The 27,175-nt window shown below is 40.5% G+C and overlaps 1 protein-coding gene across 2 annotated transcripts in view; it reads left to right on the top strand.

Moving 5' to 3' along the window:
- The first annotated feature begins 267 nt into the window (after positions 1-267).
- The window catches only part of pot1 (protection of telomeres 1 homolog), a 64,531-nt gene continuing 37,623 nt past the window's right edge, over positions 268-27,175 (top strand). Inside the window, exons 1-4 of one of the 2 annotated variants that reach the window (XM_074633561.1) lie at positions 268-326; positions 16,043-16,176; positions 18,677-18,749; positions 22,644-22,744. In XM_074633561.1, coding sequence (XP_074489662.1) covers positions 16,057-16,176; positions 18,677-18,749; positions 22,644-22,744 — 294 coding nt within the window. In that variant the 5' untranslated portion in view covers positions 268-326; positions 16,043-16,056. Of the gene's footprint in view, positions 327-14,627; positions 14,842-16,042; positions 16,177-18,676; positions 18,750-22,643; positions 22,745-27,175 lie in introns of those variants that run through there. The other variant, XM_074633560.1, reaches the window with a different exon arrangement.

The following is a 27,175-nucleotide window of genomic DNA, read 5'->3' as shown; positions in this document are numbered from 1 at the left end:
ATTCTGATTCCTACAAACAGTTCCTTTAAACACAACTTGAAGTAATAAAACATTTTTGTACAGGCCTATATTTTTGAGACTTTATTTTCATTTATTATTAATACAACTTTATTTTTTTATTCTATGTGTATCTTATTTTATTATTTTGTCCAGCAACATTTTACTTTATATTGAAATATTTTTTTTTATTATTTTCATGATTTATTATTTTACTTTCAATACAGTCAGTGTGTCTTGTTGTTATAAATGACGTTTCCTTCACGCATGCGCATTACAGCAGTCTGTTCGAAACCAAGCGAGGGAAAACAAACACAACTCCTGCAAACGTGAGTTCTTCTCTCTTATTTCCAGCATGTAAAGCAGTGTTTTCCTCCACATAATGACTGCTAAAGATGTGCATTTTTACCACGATGCTCCTTTTAATAACTTAATTGTTTCGAAATGATGTTTATTAGTTTGTAGAAGCTTGTTTAGTGACACTTTGACGCCACTCAAACAAGACCCCATCTAAAAAAACGTATGTTTTGGGTTGTCGTACTTATTGGCACAAACATACACCACTTAGAGTATGGTTTTATATATTTTACAAATCTGTAGAGTCCACTATAAAATTCGGCTTTCATCATATACACATTCTTCACTCAATACATTGTTTTTTTGTTTTGTTTTGTTGCTTCTCGGTCTTCCTTGCCTCCCAAATCACGCTACTTTCCACCGCTTGAGGTCTGATGGAAAGTTGAAATATCTTTACATAACGTGCTATATTATATGTTTTATGCAAGCCGAATTCACCAATACAGTCTATTCATCCATCAAAACTTCTACATTATATTCTCTTTTCTGTGTATCTCTGCAGAGAATCAATACAATATTAAATTGAATGATTTTTGAATGGAGTTCAATTGACGCTCGATTAAAACGCCTTAAACAGGATTTATTTCGCTCGCTACAGTTTCCTTTGTTAACTAGCTTGCTCCAACAGTGTATAAACTTAGTTTGAAGATTATTTTGGTGCTAAACAGGATAATAAACTCCCTTCGTGGTAGTGTTTGCTAAGTTGGCTAGCATGCTAACTAGCTAACAGTCACTTTTAATGTTAGCATTAGCTTAGCTGTTTGTTCCTCCACCTGTAGACTGCAGGTGCCAGGTGTGACAGGTGCACCAGCAGAGCTGATACTGTTTACAGTGTAGTGGCTTCTTAGCACCAGTTTGTGTTTACAGACATTCAGGTCATAGAGGTAAACAGTGGTACTATTACATTAAGCTGTACAATGCTTTTTTTTAAACAGAGTTTATTTCTGAATTTTGTTAAAGGGACTATTTGTAACTTTCAGAAATGCTTGTTAACAGCGACACCTGTGGCCGTTAAGTCAACGAAAGTCAGCGTCAGGATCGCGCTTGCTCGTTCTAAATAGACATGAACGAGCATCGCTCAAAACTGAGGCGACACACGTCAGCTAAAAGCACAATATCACTCTATATTTCACCTGCTTGGCAGTAATGTTAGCTGACCAGACAAAGGTCTCTCCATGAATCAATGCTGATCCTAGTGTTGGCTTTTCCTGCCTCAGCCTCCCGACCGCAGCCGGAGGGACACACCGGCACCCGGTCGGAGACGATAACGTTTCTTGCTGAGAAGACACGGAGAACCTCTGTTGGTCTGGAGGAGCTGCAGCATTTATTCCTGCACAAACGTCCACTGTACATTTACTAGATATATTCTCAGAGCTACTAACTCTTCTGCAGTGTGTAGTGTGCGCGCATGCACATGAGGTGGAGCGAGCTGAGTGAAGGCAAGCAGGCAGGCAGAGGAGCAGAGTACAGCAGAGCCTCCGGCCCTGGAGACCAAAGCTTACGGTCGTAGTACGCGAGGTACTACGACCGCGACAGATACTGTTTTGCAAGATGGGCTTCACTAGATAGAACTTTGAGGTTTTGATGCTTCCGTGTAGTTTATGTTGGAGTCTGAGTCTGAACATGCGAGCGCGCATGGGACACCGACTAAAATGAGGTGTTACCAAATATAGGCATGGTTTAAGGTTACATGATATATTCCATAATTCTACGGTCTAGTACCACTGACTCAGTGTTTACAATTTTAAAGCGTTCTACTTAGATTTCAGAAGTGGCAGACAAAAAAAATTAGTTGCTGGTAGATCTGTTCAGTGACCTGCCACAGTGGCAGGTGAGGAAAAATGTTAATTTCAGACCCTGGCTGTGACCCTCTAACCTTTGACCTGTCTATTATTGGTTGCTTCTTATGTACGAATTAGAGCTTGTTAACTGCAGTGTATTTCTCTTTGGTTGACGGTTTTTAATCTAAATTCTAAAAATATAAATGTAATCAGTCTTTGAGCAACAGGAGTAGAAGAAGACATCACTGCTAGACGCAGCAGTCTCAGCCATAATGGACCACTTTAAAGCTTATTGTTTTATTTCTTCCAAGTCTTCTGTTCAAATAGGTTGTGATTGTGTTAGGAAGCTGCTCTGCCTGTTTTTTTACTGCTGACATTTTACTGAGGCGCTGCTTGGTTAATCAGATGGAGGGATGACAGTGTGGGGCCTAACGACTCGCAAAATGGATTTTGTTGTTTTACAATGTTTGTTTTGGAGCAACTGATTGGAAATTGCATCACAATCTACTTTACTTTCTAAAAGGAACGAGGCTGCAGGTGTTTGATAGGAGTGTCAGCTGCGCAAAATGTCCTTAAGAGGATTTCCTGTTGAGCTGTTTTATACGGAGTTTGGGCGTTTATGCCTTGTTCATGTCATATTGGAGTTACTGTAAATTACGAGTTTATGACTTGTAAAACGTCACTTCGAGATATGTGACTAATATAAGTGCCTGACAACAAAAAAAATTGATGCCTCACATGAGGCAAGACCGTTGTTCAATGCAATTAAACCCAAATTTAATGGATATGGTGGCGTTATATTGTCGGTGTGCACAGTCTTTTAATCCTCACTAGACCAACTCTGTAATCATATAACTGCCTTGATGACGCTCGCAAGTTGTGAACAGGCAATCTTTCCCATCTCTACCATTCATCCCACATGACGTGAAGGCGGCAGTACAGTACCAGGCAGGGAGGATTTAATGAAGGACAGTCACCCGTTGCATTATGGGAAATGTGTGATCCCATACTATGGACTTAAAGTCATCTGGGCCTCTGCTGATTTTATTTTAACTACACTTTTTTTACAATCTGTCTTTCACAAGTACAACAACTTTACGGACATACAGCACTAAAGCAATGAAGAACTACTTTAATCTTGTACCTCTTAAAAGCAACACAGTTTTCTTCTTGTAAACAAACACAGGTCTCTTTTTAGTCAGTTTGTCTCACTGACACACTGTGTGTCCTTTTAGACCTATCAAACCTGTTGAATGCATTTTCTTTCTTGTAGAAATTAGTAAAAAAAAATATTTTGAAACATGCATTACTTACAACATAATACATTTTCAAGCAGTCTTCTTCTTCCTCGCCTTTTGCCGGCGCATTGGTACATTTCTTGGCACATTACTGGTAGCAGAAAAAGACATCGTATACTGTAGCTCTCCTTTCATGTGATAGACATGGCTGCCAGCAAGAATCTGTACCAAATCCATGTCAGGGCTCAACAATAAGGCTTGCCTGGGCAATCTAGCAACCCACTTGCCCGACCGGACAAGTGAAAAAAAAACATTAATGTTGAACCCTGCATGTAGAGCAACCCGGTCTTACTGGAAAGCATATAAATGTCACTATTAGGCAGACATTTCGCGTGTCATGAGGATGCATTTTAGCCTTTTCGCGTGTCAGTTGTACGCCGCTTTTCGCGCGCCATTTGTATGCCACGCAACTAAACTACGATCACGTGGTCATGGTTGGTCTTAAAAAGTATGTAAACTAAGTAAAATACATACGGAAACAACATACCATAACTAGTCTGGTGTTTGTTGGACCCATCCACCTCCCCACCTGCCAACCATAAGTGGACTTTCTCGCTTTTTATACTGTCACTAACTCTTACTGTAGCATTTCTCCACGGATGCTTTTACATTGCAAATGACACTCAGAAATCAAGAAAGGCGTTCTTATTGCACACTAAACGCCTTGCAGATTATCATTGCATTCATGTGCCTTTTCGTGCGAATGGGATCTGTGCAGACACATGCAGCCTTGGGTGCTGGGACACATGCAGCCTTGGGTGCTGGGACGCTGGAAGAATCAATTTAAGTTAGGTTAATTAATAAACTTTTTTTTTTTTTTTAAATCCTCAGGTTATATTTCCCTGGCTGATGTTTCAGTCAGCCTCTAATCATCACTGATGGAAATAAAGGCATTTAAACAAATGCAATCTTTCATGAGTGGATCTTTTAACACGGTGTTCATTGAGCCAGTCAGTGCTGACCTGTACTCAACTGTAAGCCATTTATATACTGTACTTAACTCAAATGAGCTCAGTCGGTGTGTTAACATCTGCCTAATGTTCCTTACACAATCTCTTGCCTCTTGCGTTATGACAGGAGTGCCTCCAGAAGAAGAAATTAGAGGAAATTATATTAACACTTATATGAAATGTAATATGAGGTTTTATTAAGCTTCAGGGAATATGAGCAGTAGCGCTACATCACACATTAAAGGACGCATATATAAAGAGTGAAGTGACTCATTAAACTGTCATCTAGAAACTACATTGATGACGTCAGTGTGTGCGTCAGGATCTGATCGAGCTCAGCAGGGGTTTGATTAGTCACACACTACATAAGAGTGTTTTTTACATCCCCTGATCGGCTCAGAAGTCCATCCTGGTCGTACCGATTTCAAATCGTAAATATTAAACATGTTCAATATTTACGATGGGATATCCTGTTGTGTTTGGGAACCCGGAGGACAGCCGATGACGCAGTCGCGTGAGAAACAACGATAGCCAATTGAAAACCAAGCTGACTGAAGAAGGAAGGACAACTACCGTCACTACCGTGGCTAATGCATGAGCTAATGCAAAACGTGAAGCATAAAGTAGTAGTAAGATGGAGCTCAGAAATGGAAGACCAACTTGTTGATTTGTGGCAACAACACAAGTGTTTATTTAACATGTCTCCATGACTTTATCCATCCATCCTTCCCTACTAAACTGTTAAATTTAACATAACTTAGCGTTTTGTGTTGGGTCTCAAACATCTGTTAAGATTTGAAAAATCTTTTAGTGTGGGCCGGCCTTTAGAGGGGGCAGCCCTAGTAGAGTACTCTGTCCACAGTGAAACACCTGAGCAACATGAAAACAACTAAATCTCTTCTTCTTCACCCTCTTTTTAGTTGGCAAACAACAAAAATATGAATGACAACCAACATCTGGTGAGAAGACAGACAGCCCAGCTGACCAAATCATTGTTTTATGGTTGCGACGTCGTCTGACAAAATCAACTTAATTACAGGTTAATGACGGCAGCTGTGCTGTATGATCGGCTGCAGATGTTTAAAATGCATGATCACAGAAAAAGTAAGAGACAACAGAAAGTTGTCTTCTTTACTTTAGTCGGGTGTGACTGTAGGCGACACACACAGCCGGTTACTCTGCCAAGTGACAGTCGAGTTGCTCTGTTCAGTCTCATGCGCCATGTATTCAGCTTTATTGGCATTTAAAATGAGTGTTCAGAGAAAGTTAGATGCGACTAAAGTTGTATTAATGCCTCACAGCTACCTACACAGCCTGTTCGCACGAAAAGACGTATGAATGCCACGATAATGCACAAGGCATTTAGCGGGCCATATGAACACCTTTCTTGCTTTTGACGTTTAATGTGTACGCCATCTAGTCTTTTGGGGGGGAACCACTGGACTAGAGAGCCAAACATGCCATCACCGGTGTGGATGTTTTTCACAGTTTCAGAGAAAGACAACACGATTGCAATTTGGAATTTTGTGATGTACTTTACTAGAAAAAATAGTGATGACAGTTAGATTTGGTTAGGCCACCTCCCTGAGAGTTAAAAGTCGAGCGCTACCCTCCTCCTGCTTTTGAATCAGCGGCCGCTCGCTGTGGGATAGATCACTCAATGCACGACCCCGCCGACCTCCTGCTGCACAGCTTTTTGAGGGGATGAGGACATTGGACTTTCATCTGGCTGTGGTATCCTGGTTATTTCTCCTCTTTACCTCGCTGGCTGCTTGAGGCACAGCCAGGTTTTTTTTAACAGAAAACTTATCCGGTTGACTTGGTAGGAAGAAAAAGAACCCTGGGAGGATAACAAGCATTAGTTCGTCGGAAACACAACACGGCTCACTCCGATGTGGATAAACTTGAGCTTCGGTTATACTTTCTGCAAGGAAGGGGTGGGAAAAATATATATATATTTTAAAATAGATTTTTTAATGCCAGAATCAATATATTTACTTCATTTGAGACTATGTGGAGGTAGCAACACTTAAAAATTGCAATACATATCGAATCGGCAACCGTGAAGAGGAAACTTTTGAATCTTTTATATTCGTGTGGATTTCTCCTCGCGCAAAAAGACATTCTCAAATTCCTCAAAGTTCTCCATTTTCGCCGTCCATTCATTCTAAAAATGTTGGATTTGCAGATGGGTGAAAAGTTGCCGCACGGGTCCCCTGCGAAGGGCCGTGTCTGATGGTGTGACGTCACTTTGGCCGTGCAGACACTCGCAACCCTCGCTGATGCAGCAAGCACGAATCAAACATTACACTGTGACAATCCTCCCTCCAGATCTATTCTTGGAGTTGGTTTTCTTTCTGCTTCTGTTGAGCCTCTCCCTCTCTCATCCCCACAAAAAGCGAGCAAGACAAAGATTATGCAAATGTGGAGTAAAATCAGGTTTGTGTCTTGGCAAACACTCCTGCGTCGGCTGAACAAACAGAGAGTACAGTTTATGATTTTGACACACGGCACACAGAGGCAGCGTCTCATCACGGCTGACACTGTGTTGTCTGACACGTTTGTCTTCCCCTCCGCCTCGCGACGTCATGATTGGCTGAGGTTTGGCAGGATGGATTAATTCACATCTTCTTCTGCTGTCTCACTTGATTTCTGTCACCGAGGCATTGTAGAACAAAACATGGCAGCGTACACTGATGAAGGAGTTCAGTTTTCACTCACTGCTGGTCATCGGTTACTGAATACATAATCTGTCATAATACAGCAATAAGATTTGGGTAAAATGTCTCTGTGTGTGTGTGTGTGTGTGACACTACTGTACATTTAATAACACAAGAAGACTTTACCCCTAATTTTATTCTCTGCTCCGATGAATGGCCTGAATGGAATGGTCTTATGTCTCATAACCACGTTTTTCTGCCACTGCTTCATCTGTGAGATTGGCAGTCGAATCAGTTTTCTTAGATCGAATAGTCGACTATTGGGGGTCATCCCTAAAGGGAGACCTTCAGGAACAGTGTTGTCCCTTAATTTCATTGTCCTCTGTCTCGATCGCGAGGTGATGTGGTGGTTCACTTTTACACTGTGCTGAAATAGTTGGACATCCTGATATATCCAACGCATATTGCACACCCTCTGTCTGCTTCTCTCTGAAATCGCTTTTTTGTTTTTTCCAAAAATTAGATAATATTTTCTGCAGTTAGTGACAGTATGCTCCAAAGCTTGACGCAGTAGCAACGGCTAACAACAAACGGGCGGGGCTTAGTGAAGGGTCCAATCAAGTTTTCAGAAGCTTAAAGGACACACTCCATCCTCTTCCTGTCAGGCTTTTAATGTGAAACATCTGTGTTTAGTTTCATTGCCAGTACTGTAACAGCGATAGGACCATGAACAGCAAAGAAGAAGCAAGAAACAGTTGGAATTAACTGGCGAATGAGAGCAGTAGTCGCATCAGCAGAGTGGAGAATATCACTGTTGTTATACTGAATTAGTGCTGTGGAATTATTGTGCTATGTAAATTATTCTGAATTTATCAAGCAAGACATTATAGTGCAGGTAATTACACCTCCTCCCCAACCTTTCTAAGCTTCTGTATTTGAATACCGCCTTTTAGTTGAGAATTCGTTTGAGAATTAATTATGTAGCGGACACACGTCTCTCTCAATTTGTGCCTTTCTTTAATTTCTTACCGTGATGGGCTGTCATTATAATGTCTCAAATATCTTACATTGCTGTAGGGTATGTTTTTATACAAAACACCTCTGTGCATTAAAAAGATGTTAAGTTGTCGTCTTCTCTGCCACAGTAATTACAGACCTGCTGATTCTGTCGTCTTATCTGACAGCTTTGGCCCTCCGAGTGGCTCTCAGCCAAAAAGTGAGATTTCATTTTAGTAATCATCTTTTCAGTGAGGTGATACCTCCATAGGAGCTCATTAAAACCTCTAACCATCTCCATTAATCCAATAAAACCGCTCACTCTGGGGCCTGCAGTCAGCAACTCTATAGTGTCTCAATTTTGAGAAGCTTACCCCCAAAAAATCTGCTTCTACAAGCACAGAAACATCATTATGTTTTTTTTAAACTCTGTGCCCCGAGGAGAATTTTTCAAAAGTCAGCAACAGCGGTGACCTGATGTACAAATCTGTATCGTCTTTTCCAGTTCAGGTGTTAAAACGCAAGTCTTACAGGTAGAACGTGAGACTCATATCGTATATAGTGTTTGGCAGCAGCTCTTCTGGTGCACTGGACTGTAGGTGGATGTCATGAATAATAGATTTCTCATAATAGTAGGTAAGGTGTATTAAAGAGAAAAAACACATTATAAAAGAAAAAAATGGTGGGCCTCCTCGCCTTAAGTAAAGACCACCTCTTATATCAGAAGAAATTATTACACTTAACATTATTATTATTAACATTATTACAGCTAATACAGCTCGGCTGCTGCTGGTATATTTATTTACAACATATTCAGTCAGCCGTCATAAGGTGTATGAACAAGCACCACAGTTACTTTTATTCTAGGGCTGTCGAAGTTAACGCAATAATAAGACGTTAACGCAAATTTGTTTTAACGCCACTAATATCTTTAACACATTAACGCAACTTGCGATTCTTAATAAGCCTCTGAAAAATCTGACAGGCCACCGTATCTGTGAGGGTTTCTGGACAATATTTGTCATTGTTTTGAGTTAATTGATTTCCAGCAATAAATATATACATACATTTGCATAAAGCAGCATATTTGCCGACTTGCATGTTGATAAGAGTATTAAATACTTGACAAATCTCCCTTTTAAGGTACATTTTGAACAGATAAAAAATATGCGATTAATGATGATTAACTATGGACAATGATGCGATCAACTGTGATTAAATATTTTGATGGATAGACAGCCCTATTCTATACACATAGATACTGAGTAAAATATCCAATCAGTACCACAAATATTGAGATGATTTGGTGAATAAAACACCTTTTGGAAAACAAAAAAATTGCGATATTGAATAGACGGCTAATCACCATGATGAACTATGACATTAACCTTCAGGGGAAAAGAGCAGAGGTGCAACATCACACAGTCAAGGCCACTTATTTATGAAAGCTTTTTATTGTGTAGACGTTGTGTAAATGGATTAGGAGATTAGATGCGTCCAGATCGTGGTACATTTGCTTTGGGGTATTTATTTAGAGCAGCATTGTCGCCAAGTCAGGAGGCAAACAGATTCTTCTGAGCTCTTCACACACCAAACAGAAGTTAGTTGGATAATCAACAGCTCGTTTAACGTTAAACAGCCAGACTTATATTGTGACTTCATGAGCTTGTGCCGTCTTCTAAAAACTGTCAGATCTGCTAAACATAATGACTAATTTTCATAGACGAAACAATAAATCGATAGTCAATTAATTATTCGATAATGAAAATAGTTGCAACTAGGGTTCGTAGAAGTCACAGATCAGTTCATATCCCAGTTTATGAGCCACGGTTTGGTGCAAGTTTGGTACAGCGAGGGGAAAAAAGACAAATGCCTATAAGGATTTATTTCTTTTCTCTTATTTTGAACAGTGTGAAAGACAGACATAATCTTCCTGCTGGGGACTGAGGCAGCATTTTGCCCACTGGCAATTTTGGTAAACTATTTGCACCGGACCGTGACCCCCGAACCGTTATGGTTCGGCATGAATAATGACTAACGAACCGTTAACAGCCTTAGTTTGCGCCCCAATCATGATGTTGTTGATACTGCGGCTTTAATGAGCAGCTGACTGCTGTCCTCTTTCTCTGTGTACAGCGGGGATGTTTTGTATTATTGAGCCTGTGTCAGCTTCTTCTTATCAGCTGCTGCTGGTGAAAGTAGGTTCATCTCTCACTGCCCTCTGGGAGGATTACTCTGATTCCTGCTGCAGAGGAAACTCCTCCAGTCTGCATGGAAATATCCTTTTTAGATCTGTGTTTTCTACCCATGGGTGAGGAGATAAGACAGATGATTTGTGGGGGGATGCATGGCTAAAAACATATCTCCAACGCACAGACAGTGTGTGTCATTGTACCTCCTCCAGTTCTTCTGAAACACTGAATAATTTAAGCCTCTTCTGATGATGAAGCAGATGAAACGACACGAAAAGGAAAAGATATTCTTTAGTTTTACAGTTCATTCTAGATTCATAGTAACTTCAGCAAGGCACTACCTGGGTTAGATGTTCAATTCCCTGTTACTGCTCAACCAATTTGCTGTTTCAAAGTAACACTGACCAGCTGATGTACTGGTCTAGCTGCTTGTCTGCAAAGACATCTTAAAGATAACTAAATTTACGCTACACCGACATGGAAAGCATATAATTTAAACCTGCATTAACAACCTTGATTTAGTTTTTATGGGCCACAACAAACTGTGATCACAACATAGACATGTTATCACCTTAAAAATAACATGTTGGCAACCAGCTGCGTACTTTTACATCCAGCAGACACGGAGCGACATGACATTGGAGTCGTGTTTGTGTCCACCTGATAAATATAGGTCCTTCTGGACAAAAGTGGTAGTGTGTTTCGAGCACCAGAATCCCTTTAGAAAACCTCTCGTTTTACTGCAGCAGAGTCTGAAAGTCTGCCACGTGCAGTCTCGGTTCTGGTTCTCTCGTGCCTCCCTTTCCTCCAGATTGGAAATCGATCGAAATTGGCTTCCGCTTTCGATTTTTTTAGTTAGTTTCCTTACTCCATAGCTCTTCTACTCTTGCTTGGTTTAACATAAAGTCACTGCATCTCCCGACAGAACAACACCACGGTTGAATTTCAGCCTACATATACGTTTTTTCAGCTCAACATTGTTGAATCAGAGCAGCTGATATTAGTAGCGAGAGCAACAAGGTAGCGGACTGCTGAGTACCATCTCACAGCTTTGAGCACACAGACGGTGAGATGGAAAACCGAATTGTGACCCTTAAATAGAAAGTCAAGTTGAATTGTGGATTTGGAGAATCGTGACACCCCTAATAACTATATATGTTTACTTATGTAGGTCATATAGAGGCATCAGTATCATCAGTTAACTTAAGTAAAACCCAAACTAGCGAGCTGAAAGAGGCTAAAAAGCTCTAAAAGCTGAGGGGAACTGCAGAGTTTGTGACGCATTTCTAGTGGCATCTTGTACATTATGCATATTTCATGCATTGCTAAGATAAAACTATTGATGAGAGCAGGTTTGAACTGTATTCTGTGAGGATACATGTTTGTACTCGATGGTTGTCGTGCGGCTTTTAACATTTTTTACCTTTACTTTTTTGTCTTGGAGGAAGTGCAGACGTGAGACAATTTAAACAGGAGTGTCTGTGTCCAGGGTCTGTCTGTTTTCTGCTCTCGTCCACAGAGAGCCCGTGACTCAGTGCTGAAGTGTGTTTTTAAATGGGTTTTAATAAATGGGGTTCTTTGAGCTCTGTAGAGCTGCTCTCCCTCGACACACTCCCTCCGCTCTGCACTCGCAAGCTGCTCCTGACCTGATAAAAAAAAAAAAAATGGAATCACCTGCTGAGCTGTGTTAGTTTTATTTTTTATTTATTCAATAGGTGAAACTGCTGGAGCGTACGGCGGTGGCAGCTGGAGGTTTTATGTTGTAGAAAATGAACCTCGCAGGCAACACTGAGCCAAGTGCGTTGTGAGTTCACCTCTGTCCATAATTAATGAGAGAGCTGAGGAAAATTGGAGATTGTAAAACAGCAATTAAATATGCGAGTTTGGAGTTTAGTTTGTTTCTCAGTGGACGGTGGGAGAGAGTCATGAACAGTGTACTGTTTGGGAGCTGCAGATTCAGGTGACGATTCTCTGTAGTTTCCTACATCTCATTTCACACAAGAACTCAAAACATATTCCCAACTTTCCAAGCTTATTTTCCCTTGGCAGCAGTAATTTTAAAACACGAACAATAGTAACTAATTATTTATTTTTTTATAGTTATTTGACGCCTATTTATTCACCTTTGTTTATCTAACACCTTTCGGGCACACACACGACCCAAGGGGCTGTGGTGAAACTAGGGATGCACCGATCCAACTTTTTCAGTCCCGATAGCGATACCTGGGCTTTGGGTATCGGCCGATACCGAGTACCGATCCAATACCAGTGTTTCATCAATAAGCTGTATGCTTCACTGTGTGGAAGTGACTGGGATCATTAATTCATGTGTAAGGAAACATGAGGCTTGACTTAAACATTGCTTTCCTAACTTTGTAAAACAAAATGTGACCAATAAATACAAAGATATATGCATTTATTTATTTGTTCTTTATTAGTAAAATCATAAATCGTACACCAGCAACTTGGCAAATTTAACAGGAATTATAACAAGTGTTACAAGTTACAAGTGTAAACCTTTTAATGCAGCAACAAATTGGTCAAAATGTAAACATGAATTAAAATTACAGTATCTAATGTATATGGTATATAAACATAGAATTTAATTAAATGGATCGGCCCCATTGTCACCGACATCCGATCTAGTATCGGTGCATTCCTAGGCGAAACCAAAAGTAAAATGTGGTTCATATGTTTTGATGGATGACGAGATGGGAGTTGTTGCTTAGCATCGTGCCTCGCTGGTAGTTCGCCATTTTTGTTGTTGTTGTTTGAGGCGCGTGCTCATTACACAAAGCAACAAAAGGCCGGCACAAATTTAGGTGGTGACATTATCGTTTCCCAAATGCTTGTTTTTTTAATACAATACAAAAAAATGTGGTAAAATGGATGTATGAAAGACATTTCAAACCATCAATAGACGTGACTTACACTTACCGGGCTGGTAGGGACTCTGTGTCATGCTCAGTGGCACTTCAGCAGGCCACACTGTCTTCAGAGGGGAACAGATGTGGAATATTTCAGCCTGTGCGACCATCGAGTGTACTCCCACCCCAACAGTCACGTCTAGTTTGCAGTCCTAGCTGCTGCACCGGGCTCATGTTTGGAGATCCATCCTCTGTCGCTCTCAGCCTCCTCGTGAACGATGTTGTTGGGATGAACTTGAGTTACCCTCTGAGTTAATGAGTGTCCCGCAGCAGCTGAGCAGTGGGTTTCGGTGACGCTCAGAGGAGCAGGAAGGCCGCCGTCTGCTCGGGGTGGCCCGGCCGACATTTGGCAGGGATCAGCTGCTGTCCCACCGCGGGGGGATCAGCCGACTGTTTACAGCCGACTGGTGGTCTCTGATATGTTGCTGCTACGTGGGAGGGACAGCTCAGTACCTGAAGCTGATAAACAAACCAGCTCGCTGCATGTGTAGATAAGGTCCTGAAGGGCCAGGTGTCAGGATTTTATCACACAGGTGGGTGCTTGTCATGTCGGCAGCAGGTCGCGGCATGTCGGAGGAGCCACTGGCTCCACAAGTAATTTTCATCGCTGTAAATCAACGTTTCTTTGAACGATAACCTCGATGTTACTCGACACAGACACCTGCAGGGTCTAATGATACTATAGGTGTATATTACAGTATGCCATCTTGGTTATGGTTGTGTTCTGATAGCTGATTTCCCCTTTGGCAAAATACCTTGATTCCCTTAGCTCTGAGGTTAAGGGATCTTTTGAATCGGTAATTTGTCTTTTTTATGCCTCCGCGCCGGCAATAGCCGTGGACAAAGGCGTAGAACAAAACCTTAAAATCTCTTCAGCTTGTCTTAACCACAAATGTTATTAATCTAACTAAAAACCCATTGACTTCCTGACGAAGGAACCGGAAGTGTTAAAATGCTATCTTGTTTCTGGGTTTTAGGAGCTTTCCTCTAGCACTCTATTCTGGTGTCACTGTCACACATAAAAACAGGCAAAAATCACAGACTAGTTTTAGTGTATAAGCTGTTGAAAGCTGCCAGGTGAGCTGCAGGTGAAGGAGAGTCAGTGAACCTGCAGCTCTGTGAGGTTTGGGATGTTTTGGGGGCAAACACAGTGACTTGTAGCAGCTGTAGGTCAGATCCAAAAATGGTCCGTGGCAACTTCTCACAGAGCAGCTCTGAACTCATGAATGAATCACTCATCGTGCTCTAATTCAGGCCTCGGGCTCCTCCCCTGGGGTGTAAATCAGAGAGGTTTATATGATTTCATTTTTTTTCCTGGCTGGGTTTTCTGCCTGACCGAGCAGCTGACTGTACGGCCGAGTGAACATCTCGTTGTACCTCGCAGGCTGTTCCCGCTCTGCCGTCCTCGGTCGACGAGATACCACCGAGGGACTCGCCAGTCAAATCTGCCGGAAATCAAACTAACGAGCTCTGACAGGAAGCAACGTGCTACCTGCTGGGAACGCGGCCAACACTTTTCTGGGTTCCTCTCTGAAACGCCTCGCAGTCTTTAACCCTCCCGCCGTGCTGTCGACATGGATCTGGTGTTTCCTGTCACAGAGCTTATCCTGGTAATGAGTCGTCTGTGGTGGAGGACAGCCAGACTGGACTTGAAACCGAAGACCTTCAAACCAGAGATCACAGGTTGGATCGGTGTCCGTCAGCAGCTGTGTGTCCTGTAGACGGACGACAGCTTAAAGCCTGAAACCACTGACATTCACTTCTGTCCAAACCAGATAAACATGAACTGATGATTCATTGGTGACATCATCATTTACAAACCAGAGACTGAACTCTAACCCAAACTGACTGGTGTCATCACGATACTGGAATTTCTAACCTCAATACAATATTAAAAATATTGATATTTGATACCCTTTTTGAAAAATGTACTCCCGATTGAGGGCACAACATTTTTTTATTTGTATTAAAAGATAAATATAACAACAAGGCCAGTGTTTCCCACAGGATTTAATGAGACTGTAGTGGGTGGATCTTGGACACTTTAGGGGGCATGCTCCTCCGGAAGAAAATGATGTACATTTTAAAGTTAAATACATCAATCTGGTGCACTTTGAGAGCAAAATTGAGAGGCTAGATCTATGAAGAAATTTGTGCTTTTGTAATCAGTTGTGTGCTCTAGTAAACAGTTTAATCAAAAACTAGGGCTGTCAATCGATTAAAATATTTAATTGTGATTAATCACATGATTTTCCATAGTTAATCGCGATTAGTCACAAATTAATTTTTATCTGTTCAAAATGTACCTTAAAGGGAGATTTATCAAGTATTTAATACTCTCATCAACATGGGAGTGGACAAATATGCTGCTTTATACAAATGTATGTATATATTTATTATTGGAAATCAATTAACAACACAAAACAATGACAAATATTGTCCAGAAACCCTCACAGGTACTGCTTCTAGCATAAAAAATATGCTCAAATCATAACATGGCAAACTGCAGCCCAACAGGCAACAACAGCTGTCAGTGTGTCAGTGTGCTGACTTGACTATAACTTGCCCCAAACTGCATGTGATTATCATAATTAATGGGAAACACTGAAGGCTGTAACATGATAAAGACAACCCGCAACGATTATATTCAACCGGAGCGAATGAGAATGAGGGAAGTGACTAGAAGACAAGTGAGAGGAGGCGGGTCTATGTGGGCACTGCAGCGGAGTGTGTGCGTGTCAACTCGCTGTCGAAGAAAAGAGCGAGAAAGTGCAGCTGGTAGCGCTGTACCGTCTGTACCGTATGTACCGTATTGAAACATTTTGACACCAAAACTCACCCAGTTTGTTGGTATAGAACTTAATTTTTGATTCATGTCCCTCAGGTCACCTTGACGTCATGCCTCAGCGTGTGCTGTTTGAGGGGGCGGGGCCAGACGCCCAGGTACCAACACACCTGACCGGGATTTCCATCTCGCTCATCAGCACCAGCACCGACTACTCCAACAAAACAGTCAAGGTTTGTTACAGCAGGCCCACAATCACAGTTACACAATAAGTCTCCAAGATAGGAACTGTATCTGAGTGATGGAAAGTAACTAAGTACATTTACTCAAGTACTGTACTTAAGTACAATTTTGATGTGCTTTACTTGAGTATTTCCATTTTCTGCTACTTTTTACTCCACTACAAATATTTGATAACTTAAGTTACTTGCAGATTCTGATTAATAATACAAAAAAGAACAAATAAATCATGATGTATTATACTAGATTAAGATAAATAAAAAAAAAAGTATTGTTCCCGAGGGGTTTGGGGAATTATAATCTGATAATATAATAAACGTTATTCTGAAATGGGCCATTCTGCATTATGAGTAATTTTACTTTGTTACTTTTGTACTTTTACTTAAATGCTCAATATATTATATTCTGCTGCTAGGAGTCTTTCAATCAATGCAAGCCGAGCTGCCGCTAATGTTTGCTCAGCTTGTTTCTTCGATAACTTCAGATCCAGGCGTCCAACGACTAAAATCCTTCATCTGGTTAAATATATAGAGTTAAAAATGAACAAAATCCAAAAAGTTTATCGTAAAAATGTGGCTTAAAACTGGAGGCAATTTATGACCACAACGCTGACGCATGCACAGAGGGGATATGACAACATCTACAGAAGACAAAATGAAACGCACCGTTAATATTGATTAAAACTACAGATTTTTCAGGTTTGAAAATTGTTGGAAACATTTGGGATAATGTAAGTACACAACTCAACTATACAGTATATATAACATAGGTCTAATCGTTTTTAGACATGAGGAAAAGTTCTATATTGTATTTATATTATTCTACTTTTGACAGAGTAAGAGACAGCAGATTATTGCTATTCTTACTTAAGTACAAGATCTGACTGCTTCTTCCACCACTGCTGTATCTACACTACACTACGCTGTAGAGTGCTTCTACAGAATATTGCCAAGGGCAGACCTTTTTATTCTCCCAGAGATGCAGTGAATCTTATGCATGTTGATCACGGCAGTGCACCGTTCACAGGTCTTCTCAGAAAGTGTATAGATCAGTTACAGCTCGTTGAGAACGCTGCTGTTTTAACTAGAACAAAAGAAAAGAGCTCACATCACCCCTGTTGCATCACTCGCTGCTGCTCACCGTACCAGTAACTACAAGTCAAAGAGCTGCTGTGAAGCTGATGTCTGTAGTCCTGAACACACACTGTGGATTCCTCTGCCTCTGAATCCTGACCTGGTTCTGAGATGTACGACCCAATTCACACCAAAATCCCCAACAACTCACTTACAGTACTGTAGCGCTTCTTCCTTTGAATGAACCTGGAAATATAGTACCACAAAGACCAGCAATTTCCAGGAAAATACAAAACGGTCGGAGCTCTGCTTGTAGGGATGCACCGATACCGGATCTTATATATTTCAGATTTAAACCCAATGCTATCAGGGAACCATAACGTTAATGAGGTAATCACCGTGAGGAGTACGGAGCGGTCACGGCCGGTGTACAGCGGAGCAGCAGCGCTGGATCGGAGAGGTCAGACACACAGTTCAAAGTAAGCGCGCTACGCATATTGACCGTCATCTTTTCTTGTAAATTGTCTGGTGTAATCGGTAACACCGGTTTTGTCACAAGTTTATTAACCGGTGGGAAAATGTCCTTACCGTCACATCCCTACCCGATCGGATATCGGGCCGATACTGACTCAAATAGCTGGATTGGGTGTCTGTGACAATGGGGTCGATCTTTGACCAATTTGTTGTTGCATTAAAAAGGTTTACACTTGATTTGTAATTTCTGTTAATTTAGATTTTTTAAATAAAAAACAAGTCACTTAATTTATGTTATATTATCTCTATATATATATATATATATATATATATATATATATAAACACTGATATTGGATCGGTACTCTGTATCGGCCGATACCCAAAGCCCTGGTATCGGTATCGGTATCGAGACTGAAAAAGTTGCATCGGTGCATCCCTATTTGCTTGCACTGAAGCCCTTAATGTTTTTGTTGTTATGGATGTTTGTTCAAGAGTTAATTAGGAAAGGAAATAAAAACACTTACAATTCTAATTTGCACACTTTAATGAATAAATTAGCTGAAAGATGTTTCGTGCAGCTCTTCACAGGTATCACAGCTCTTCTGTAGAGTTCAACAATTTCATGTATTTTCCTACACTTATGTCCATGTGTTTTTCTCTGTATTCCTGTTTATCTGTCAGCTGCCACCACCTGTTCACTTTCTTTTCTTTCCGCGAGGCTATTTTCTTGTTCTTAATTCGTGCGCTGCTGGAATATATCTATGAAAAACCAAAGCAGCAGAATAATCCACTTTCTGTCTCGCAGCTCATTTCCCTGAGGCGCTCATCAGCGTTGCTCACTTTTCTGACGTGTCTTTGATCAGCTGACAGGCTTCAGTGAGACCTAAATGCTTTTCACTTTGTCTCTAAGTTAAGTGTTGCTATTTTTTTTCAAATTTCTCCAGGGGAACGTGGTTGGTAAAGGCCCGCTGGTGTCGTTAGCATCTGACAACTTCATCCTGAAGACTGTCATCCAAGGTAACACTCAAGCATCTGTGTGTATCAGCTGTCCGCTTGTACCTGAATTAGATCCAAGCAGCTGCCTGCTGCGTTCTGTTTGTTATGAATCAGTTTTCTGGTTCAGGTGTAAAAGTGAGTTCAGTGCTGTTGTACTTTAAAGGGCACTGTTGCTACAAGGAATCAAACCAGCCAATCAAATCATCTTTTTGTGTTTTTTTAGCGTTAGATTAATAAATTTTTTATGATTCATCATTATTTATTGGAGTTGTTGGTGGTCTGTGAAATGCAGAATGACTTTATTTGACACTCATTGCCTGTAGTTAATGAACAATGTGGCTTTTTAGTTTATTAATTTTTGTGATGTAACTTTAAAATTTAGGCATAATTCACACCTATATACCATAAAACTTCAATTAAAAGCCGAGCCCCTTTTACTCGCCGGGTGTGGTTACACGTTTTGACCAAGCGGCAACATCGTGGAAGTGCCAAAAACTGCAGTTCTTCTAATGACCACTTGAGGCTCCAAATGTGAGTCAATCCCCATCGTCCCCCATTTTAAAATGCACAACTTTACAACAGAAATAAACATGTTTATAGCCTGGCACAAAAATGGTTTTGATCTCTATAGCTAAATTCCCCATTTATGACAACTGTACGGGGTGTGGATTTTTATATAACCCACCCATTTAAATTACATTAAGGCTTAAAGTTTTGACAAATAAATGCATGTCTCAATTAGACACTGGGTAACTTTTGTCAATATCAGGGCTGTCAAAGTTGGCGCGATAACAACGCAAATTTGTTTTAACGACACTAATTTCTTTAAAGCATTAATGCAACTTGTGATTTATAGGTTTTAGTGGGTGCAGTTTTAGCTAAAGTGAAGATACTGGTATCATATGAAACTAGAAAACCTAAGGAACCCACTGGTACCAACCATGTCATACTAGCTTGTTGTGAAGGAAGCGAAAAATGCTCTGAACTTGCGCTAAAGTTTGACGAGAAAACACTGGCATTGCCATTTTCAAAGGTGTCCCTTGACCTCTGACATCCAGATATGTGAATGAAAATGGGTTCTATGGGTACCCACAAGTCTCCCCTTTACAGACATGCCCACTTTATGATAATCACATGCAGTTTGGGGCAAGTCACAGTCAAGTCAGCACACTGACACACTGACAGCTGTTGTTGCCTGTTGGGCTGCAGTTTGCCATGTTATGATTTGAGCATTTGTTTTATGCTAAATGCAGTACCTGTGAGGGTTTTTGGACAATATTTGTCATTGTTTTGTGTTGCTAATTGATTTCCAATAATAAATATATACATACATTTGCATAAAGCAGCATATTTGTCCACTACCATGTTGATAAGAGTATTAAATACTTGATGAATCTTCTTCTGGGCAATATTTGTCATTGTTTTGTGTTGTTAATTGATTTACAATGATAAATATATACATACATTTACATAACTCTAACCATCTGGCATATTTGCCCACTCCCATGTTGATAAGAGTATTAAATACTTGAGAAATCTCCCTTTAAGGTACATTTTGAACAGATACAAAAAAAGTGTGATTAATTTGCAAATAATCGCGATTAACTATTTTAATCAATTGACAGCTCTAGTCAATATGAACATGCTACATATCATTAGATTGGTTAGATTCCCCACAATTCAATCATTCAGTTCATTCATCAGTGAATGTTGTCGCAGTGAAAGGTCAATTTCTTTTTCAGTGTGTTTTTTTTTAGCTGAATCAGGAGAACACACTGAACTGCAGTATGTTTATTACTACTACCACCAGCAGCCCTCGTCACATGTCATGTTGCTTTGTCATACGTCAGCGGACTAATTTGCCTAATCTATGCAGGTCTTTAGATCACGGTGGAAATGCCAACTACAATGGGCTGAAGGAACCTTTTAGTTCCTTGAAAAGTAAACAGGACTAAAATTACCAGGAACGTCTTGGTGGAAACGCGGCTTAAATACTGTTCAATACTCTCTGTTCCCTCAAAGGTCAGCACCGTGAAGACAGATTGCCGTCAGTCAACGATGAGAATCTCCATGTAAAACTTCACAAAGCTTTGATTGTGTACAGAAGGTTTATCGGAGCTTGTACTGCTGGAAAAATGGGACTGAACCAGAGAGTAAATGTGCCGTAAAACCAAAAACTCGGATCCCAAAGCTGCGTACTGTAGTACTGCAGAGTTGATGGTGTGTGGTGGTTCGCTGTGTGCGAGTGTGGCTCTGTCAGGACACTATGTATGCGTTAAGCTGTTTAGCTGGTCGGGATTGTAGAAGCAGACGGAGCCCAGTGTGTCTCATTGTTGTCTCGTCTGTGGCCTTCTTATCTCTGAGCAGCCTGATTAAAGAGCCACAGAGAGCTGAGGCTCTTATTGTGGCGGGGGGACATCCTCCCTTTTATTCATTTAAACTCTCTGACACCCCGCCTGTGTCTCCCAGCTGCAGGATGAGCAGGTCCACCTCTCCTGTATTGTTTGGTTTATACACAGTCTGTCAGTTTTGGTACAATGTTAGACCTGCTGGTGCATTGTGGGGTTTTGTCTGTGTGTGACAGTGTTTCTCCTATTTCTGTTTCTTTTGTGTGTAGTGGCATTCATAAAATCCACCGTCATTCTGGTCTGTTGTTGTCCCATCAGTAAAGTAGACTGTTGATGTTCTCTATCACCACAAGATGGAGAAAACTAGCGAGCAGTGCTGAACAGATGAGCATGACACTGAGCCACCTGAGAAGTAATGTGTGGAAACGTTTAGGATTAAACACCCCAGATGCCTTATTAAAAATACAACGTCCTTACTGTTCTGTTAATCGTTCTCTCAAGTGAGGCATTGGAGGCACCATCAGTAGGAATACCACGGTGAGGAAATCTTCCCAGTTAATAAACTTGTGACGACACCAGTGTTAAAGATTACACCGGACGTTTTACAAGAAAAGATGAAGCTCAATTTATGTACATACCATGGCCATGACCGTGGTCAATACAATGTTGGGGACGGTGGGCAAGTAATGCAATCAGTGTATGCCCGAACACCACATAACATCGGTAAAGGCCTTTACACACTGGGGGCGTGACAGATAACTGACTCCACACATCATGTTGGTCCACTTGGATCTTCTGTTAGCCAAGTGAGACTAAGATTTTCCTGTCCTGGAGATAGGACTGGAATTACTTACGGACTGTGTCTGAAAGATAAACCTAGTTTTCTTTCCTGTCAATTAGTATTGTATGATCAACAGAATTGCCTATTTCGTCTTGTGCTGTATAGTATATTGGCGTGAAATTGTAACTGCACAGGAAGTGTTTTTGTTGTTGTTCTTGAACAAAAAGTGAGAGCCCTAGTGCAGATTAAAAGAAGACTCACGACATGATTAGGGTAACAACTACCGATTATTTTCTTTAATCTCAATCTCTTTAATCTCTCTTTTTTGATCAATCAATTAATCTTTTGATCCATAAAATGTCTGAAAATAGTAAAAAAAAATACTAATTACAGTTCCCTATGGCCCAAGTTTTGTTTTGTTTTGTCTGACAATCATTCTGACACCCAAAGATATTCAGTTTATTATCACATAACACAAAGAAAATCAGCAAACTCTCACATTTGAGAAGCCGGAATAAGAGAATTGTTTGCATTATTGCTTGATAAATAATGTAAACAATTAGTTTATTACCAAAATAGTTGTCAAGTAAGTTTCTGTAGATTGATTGCATAATAGGGTCGATTGGATTTATTGGACAGTTTTCGTGAGCTGAAACAATCCAGAGTTCCCTGTCTCTTTGTGACTTAATGTTTACAAACTCATCATTACATATACAGTATGTATCAGTCATACATGACAGAGATCGTCACCTGAACGCCTCATCATGTCCTGCGTCTGTTTTGCAGAAGATGATCCCTCGCCGAACGCCTCGTCTCAGAACTCCTCGATCAACGTCGTCCTGTTCGGAGCGCTGGCCAAGGACTTCGATCAAGCTGTCAATCAAGGGGTAGGTTCACTCGGCCATCAAAGTTCTGATGTTTAGGCTGCTTTCACACCTGTAGCTGGGTTCATTTGGTCCGGACCAAGGGGTAAAATGACCCATGATGCATTTTAGTTCTGGTCCGGATCCTGTTCAGACTGACTTTTTACAAATGAACCAGAGGAGTAAACATGATGTTATACAGACTGACAGGAAACTTACTGATTGGACAGTTTTGGCGATTGTCATCCTGCATCATCAGGACCCACGTGGGGAAATAAAACTTTGGTAACAGACAGAAGTTTATGCAGCACTCAAATGCTTCTGATGTGTATATTTATGTTCTTTGTTGTCACAAAGCTCACAAAGAAATATATGATTACAAGCGTTGTTAGTACTATTAGACTGCAAATTGATATTGACAGAAATACAGTATATTCATAATATAAAATAGATATCCACCACATTATAAGTACCACAGATAACTCCTCAGTGTTTCTTACTGTCGTGGAAGAGCTGAAAAAGTGCAGAGAGTAACTCTGTAGGAGATTTTTCAGCCCTGAAATATGAATGGTGTATTATATGAATCTATATTTAGTGTGCACAGACATGCTGTGGTGTTAAAGTGTGGATGGAGATGATGATGACGACGGCGTCTGGCAGCTAAATCTAATTTACAGTTGGAGTTATTTTCTGTTTCCTTTTCTCTCCTCTGTGTCACGTGAGTGTTAACAAATCCTGCTGGTGTGTTTGTTCGTCTTTATCTTCACAGACAACTCCAACATTTTATTTATTTTTTTATTTTTTCAACTTTATGTTTATTGGGAAAAGTTAAACAAACAGACATTCAAGTTATTACAATTTTTTTTTTAATTTCAAACTCTTCTGAATATAAATACAAATCTTGTAGTTCGTATAGATGTCCTCTACTTGCCTGTCGCTCTCCTCCCTCGTTTGCACCTTCACCCTCATCCAATGCCCTCCATCCCATCGTCGACTCATCACTTCTATCTGGGGCACAGTACCAATCCAAAAACCATTAGTTACCCAATAAAACAACAACAAAACAAGTAATGTACACACCAATAATACTATAAAACCATAACACTGACATTAGCGGCTGCAGTTACCCAACACGTCACAGGAACGCTTACAATATAGATTAATGAAACACGAGTTTCCCATGCCTCCCCCATCACTTTAAGCCAAGGTGACTGACAACTCAACATTATTTGGATGTCCCATAATGCTTTGCAGAGAAGCCAGAATTATCAGTTATTCGTTTGTTTGTTAACCCTCATCCTACCAACATATTTAACGTACAAAGACTACCGACTGGGGTCCTTGGGGACACCAAGAATAAGAACTGCTGTAAGAAACAACCATCGTAGCAAAATGTTAACTTATATCTTCTCAAAACTTTATTAGTTATTAGGGTTGTTAATCGATTCAAATATTTAATCACATGATTGTCCATAGTTAATCGTGAGTAATCACACATTTTTTATCTGTTCAAAATGTACATTAAAGGGAGATTTGTGAAGTATTTAATACTCTTATCAACATGGGAGTGGAAAAAATATGCTGCTTAATGCAAATGTATGTATATATTTATTATTGGAAATCAATTAACAACACAAAACAATGACAAATATTGTCCAGAAACCCTCACAGGTACTGAATTGTTATTGACTAAGTTTGGAGCGTACCGATGGATTTCTTAGGTTTTCTAGTATCTTCACTCTAGCTTTAAAACTGAGCCCGCTACAACCTAAAAATCCCAAGTTGCGTTAATGCGTTAGAGAAATTAGTGGCGTTAAAACAAATTTGCGTTAACACATCATTATCGCGTTACCTTTGACAGCCCTCATAATTGACAATTGTTACATTTTCAAACATTTTCTCTCCATGAATTCTGATTATTCACGAGACAAACAACCAAACAAGCGTCTTTTCCTGGTTGTTTTCCTCTAAATTAACTGGTTTTAATGGTGTCATTTAGAAGCTGTGTTTTAATGCGAATTTTAATTTGATTTTTTTTTTTTTCTTGGATGTATTTTGGTTTCATAAACTGCCTTTTTATTGTTGCTGTTCAGCTTGTTGTAGTGCTAACACATCTGGCACAGACAGTTTACTGGCTCTGCTTTTCCCCCTTAAATCCGTCACTCTGCTTGGAATAACATGATTTATTATATTTAACAGATTTATGTCGGTTGTCTTTGTCAAACAGAGAGGAGTTACTCCCTTGAAGCTGGGTCTTTACAGCCTGTGAGGGTTGAATGAACAACAGTTGTAAAGCCTTTTTATAATATAAATATTCATGTGATGCTGATGAGGTTGCATTATGTTATTTTCATTAAAAATCAAGGCTTGGCTATTTGGGAGGCGTGTCTGAGGAAATAGTATTTTTCTGCATCATGAAGCCTGTGATTTGAATTGGGTAATGAGCAGACTGATTGTGTGATTTGTTGATTACATTCTGTAGGATGAGATGAATTCATTTACATACGATGCGTTTTGAAGAAGCGTGCGCTGAGCTGTGTCAAGCCTCTGATGGTTTGAAGTAACTGAATCCTGTTTAGCCAGACCTAAACCCAGTGGTGGGAAGTAACTAAGTACATTTACTCAAGTATTGTACTACAGCTTTGTACTTTACTTGACTATTTTAATTTTCTGCTACGTTATACTTCTACTCCACCACATCCCAGAGGCAAATATTGTACTCTACTACGTTTATTTGACAACGTTAGTTACTTTGCACATTCAGATTATTAATATAAAATATAATTCAACTAGGGCTGTCGAAGTTAGTGCGATAATAACACGTTACGTGTTAACGCCACTAATTTCTTTAACGCATTAATGCACCTCGAGATTTTTAGGTTATAGTGGGCTCAGTTTTAAAGCTAAAGTAAAGATACTGGCATCATATGAAACTATAAACACCTAACTGCTAACCACTAAAAACTGCTAGCCGCTGGGCCAATTCATGCATGAATAAAGTTCCACAGCCATGCAGGCAGTGCCCTTAGTATTGTAACAACAGGAACGGCCCGCGTTTCCCATCATGCCTGCCTAGTCTCGAGTGCAGGAGTGAGCAGTTTATATTCACTGTTTTATGTTCCAAAATGCAAATGTTATGTGTCTGTTTAGAACACGGTTAGTAAATTAGAATTTTGTGCTGTTTTATAGTTTTAACCACTTAATCATCTCTTGAGTACAGCTGTATTTTCTTTTCAACACACGTAGGAGGGCGGGGGCGGAGAAAACCCCCCCCCCAAAAAAACCCGTTGATCTTGCTTTTGATTTCGATGGTCGAGATCGGAAGCCAATTTTGATCGATTACCGATTTAGAATCGATATCGTGACACCCCTAAAAAACGTTTTGTGAGTACGTGCCAACAACAACGACAACAACAACATCCCGCGTATGGTATCGCATCATCTACCGTGTATTTCTCAAGTGTGTTTTCCTGGAAAAAAACATAGTTTGTTGACCTCATCGGGGATTCCTCCTGGTGAAAGATCTTGTAGTGTGTAACTTCCTGTCTCCGGTCAGTCATGTAGTGTGAAAACCACAGCGACTTGAAGACTCCTGATTACAAGACAGCAAGTTGTGTAGTGTGAACAGTACAGCGATCCGACCACTTTGAAAGTCTATTAGTATGAACTAGGCTTTAAGTAAAATTTTGAATGCAGGACTTTTAACTGTTACCATGAAATCAAAATAGATGTTTTAAGTTTTGTTCATCATATATGTATTGTATCTGGTCGTCACCTATACGGATGTATCTGGCCCAACAATGACAAAAAAGAAGTAATTTAGTAGGTGTTGTTAATGATATTTTAGAGTTTGTAACCACGGGTGTGTCACCACATCAACCAGGACTGGAATCTTACGGATTACAACTTTACGGCCTGCTTCAAAGAATCTGTGCATCCTTCCTGTATCAGTCTCTGCTGTGACAGTTCACCTCCTGCAGCTCCCTTGAACTTCACAAACAAAGTGACTCGTTTACTTCCAGTCCACTCCGATACTGTCACATGGGATGTTGTTTACAGAGCGCTGAGTCTGGTTTTGACCTGGACAGGGACAGTGAACACATCAGGGATAATCCTCCCGTCAGCAGCATCTCGCTGTAGTTTTGGTTCCCCCTCACATACAGCGGCATCTTGATGGAACTCAAAGCGCCGTAAAGCTCGTTGAAGGCAGGAAGTCATCACAGCTCGAGCCGCTGTGCTCGGCTGCAGATCACAGAGGTCTTGTCAGGCGGTGTGTCTCTGTAACATGATTATTCAGACTATCTGCTGTCCCTTTGTCAGCCCGGAGCGCAGACTTTAAAGCCGTCTCGGGGGCAGCTGACACGCCTAACAAAAGACAATCTCCGTTTTCACACCAGCTTATCATCGGCGACTTGTTGTGACGTCTTCCTCAACATCTCCAAGGATGCAACATCA

This window comes from Sebastes fasciatus, chromosome 4 (genome assembly GCF_043250625.1).
Source record: "Sebastes fasciatus isolate fSebFas1 chromosome 4, fSebFas1.pri, whole genome shotgun sequence".
NCBI lineage: Eukaryota > Metazoa > Chordata > Actinopteri > Perciformes > Sebastidae > Sebastes > Sebastes fasciatus.
Note: the sequence above shows the minus strand (reverse complement) of the source record. Positions and strands in the feature narration are given on the sequence as shown.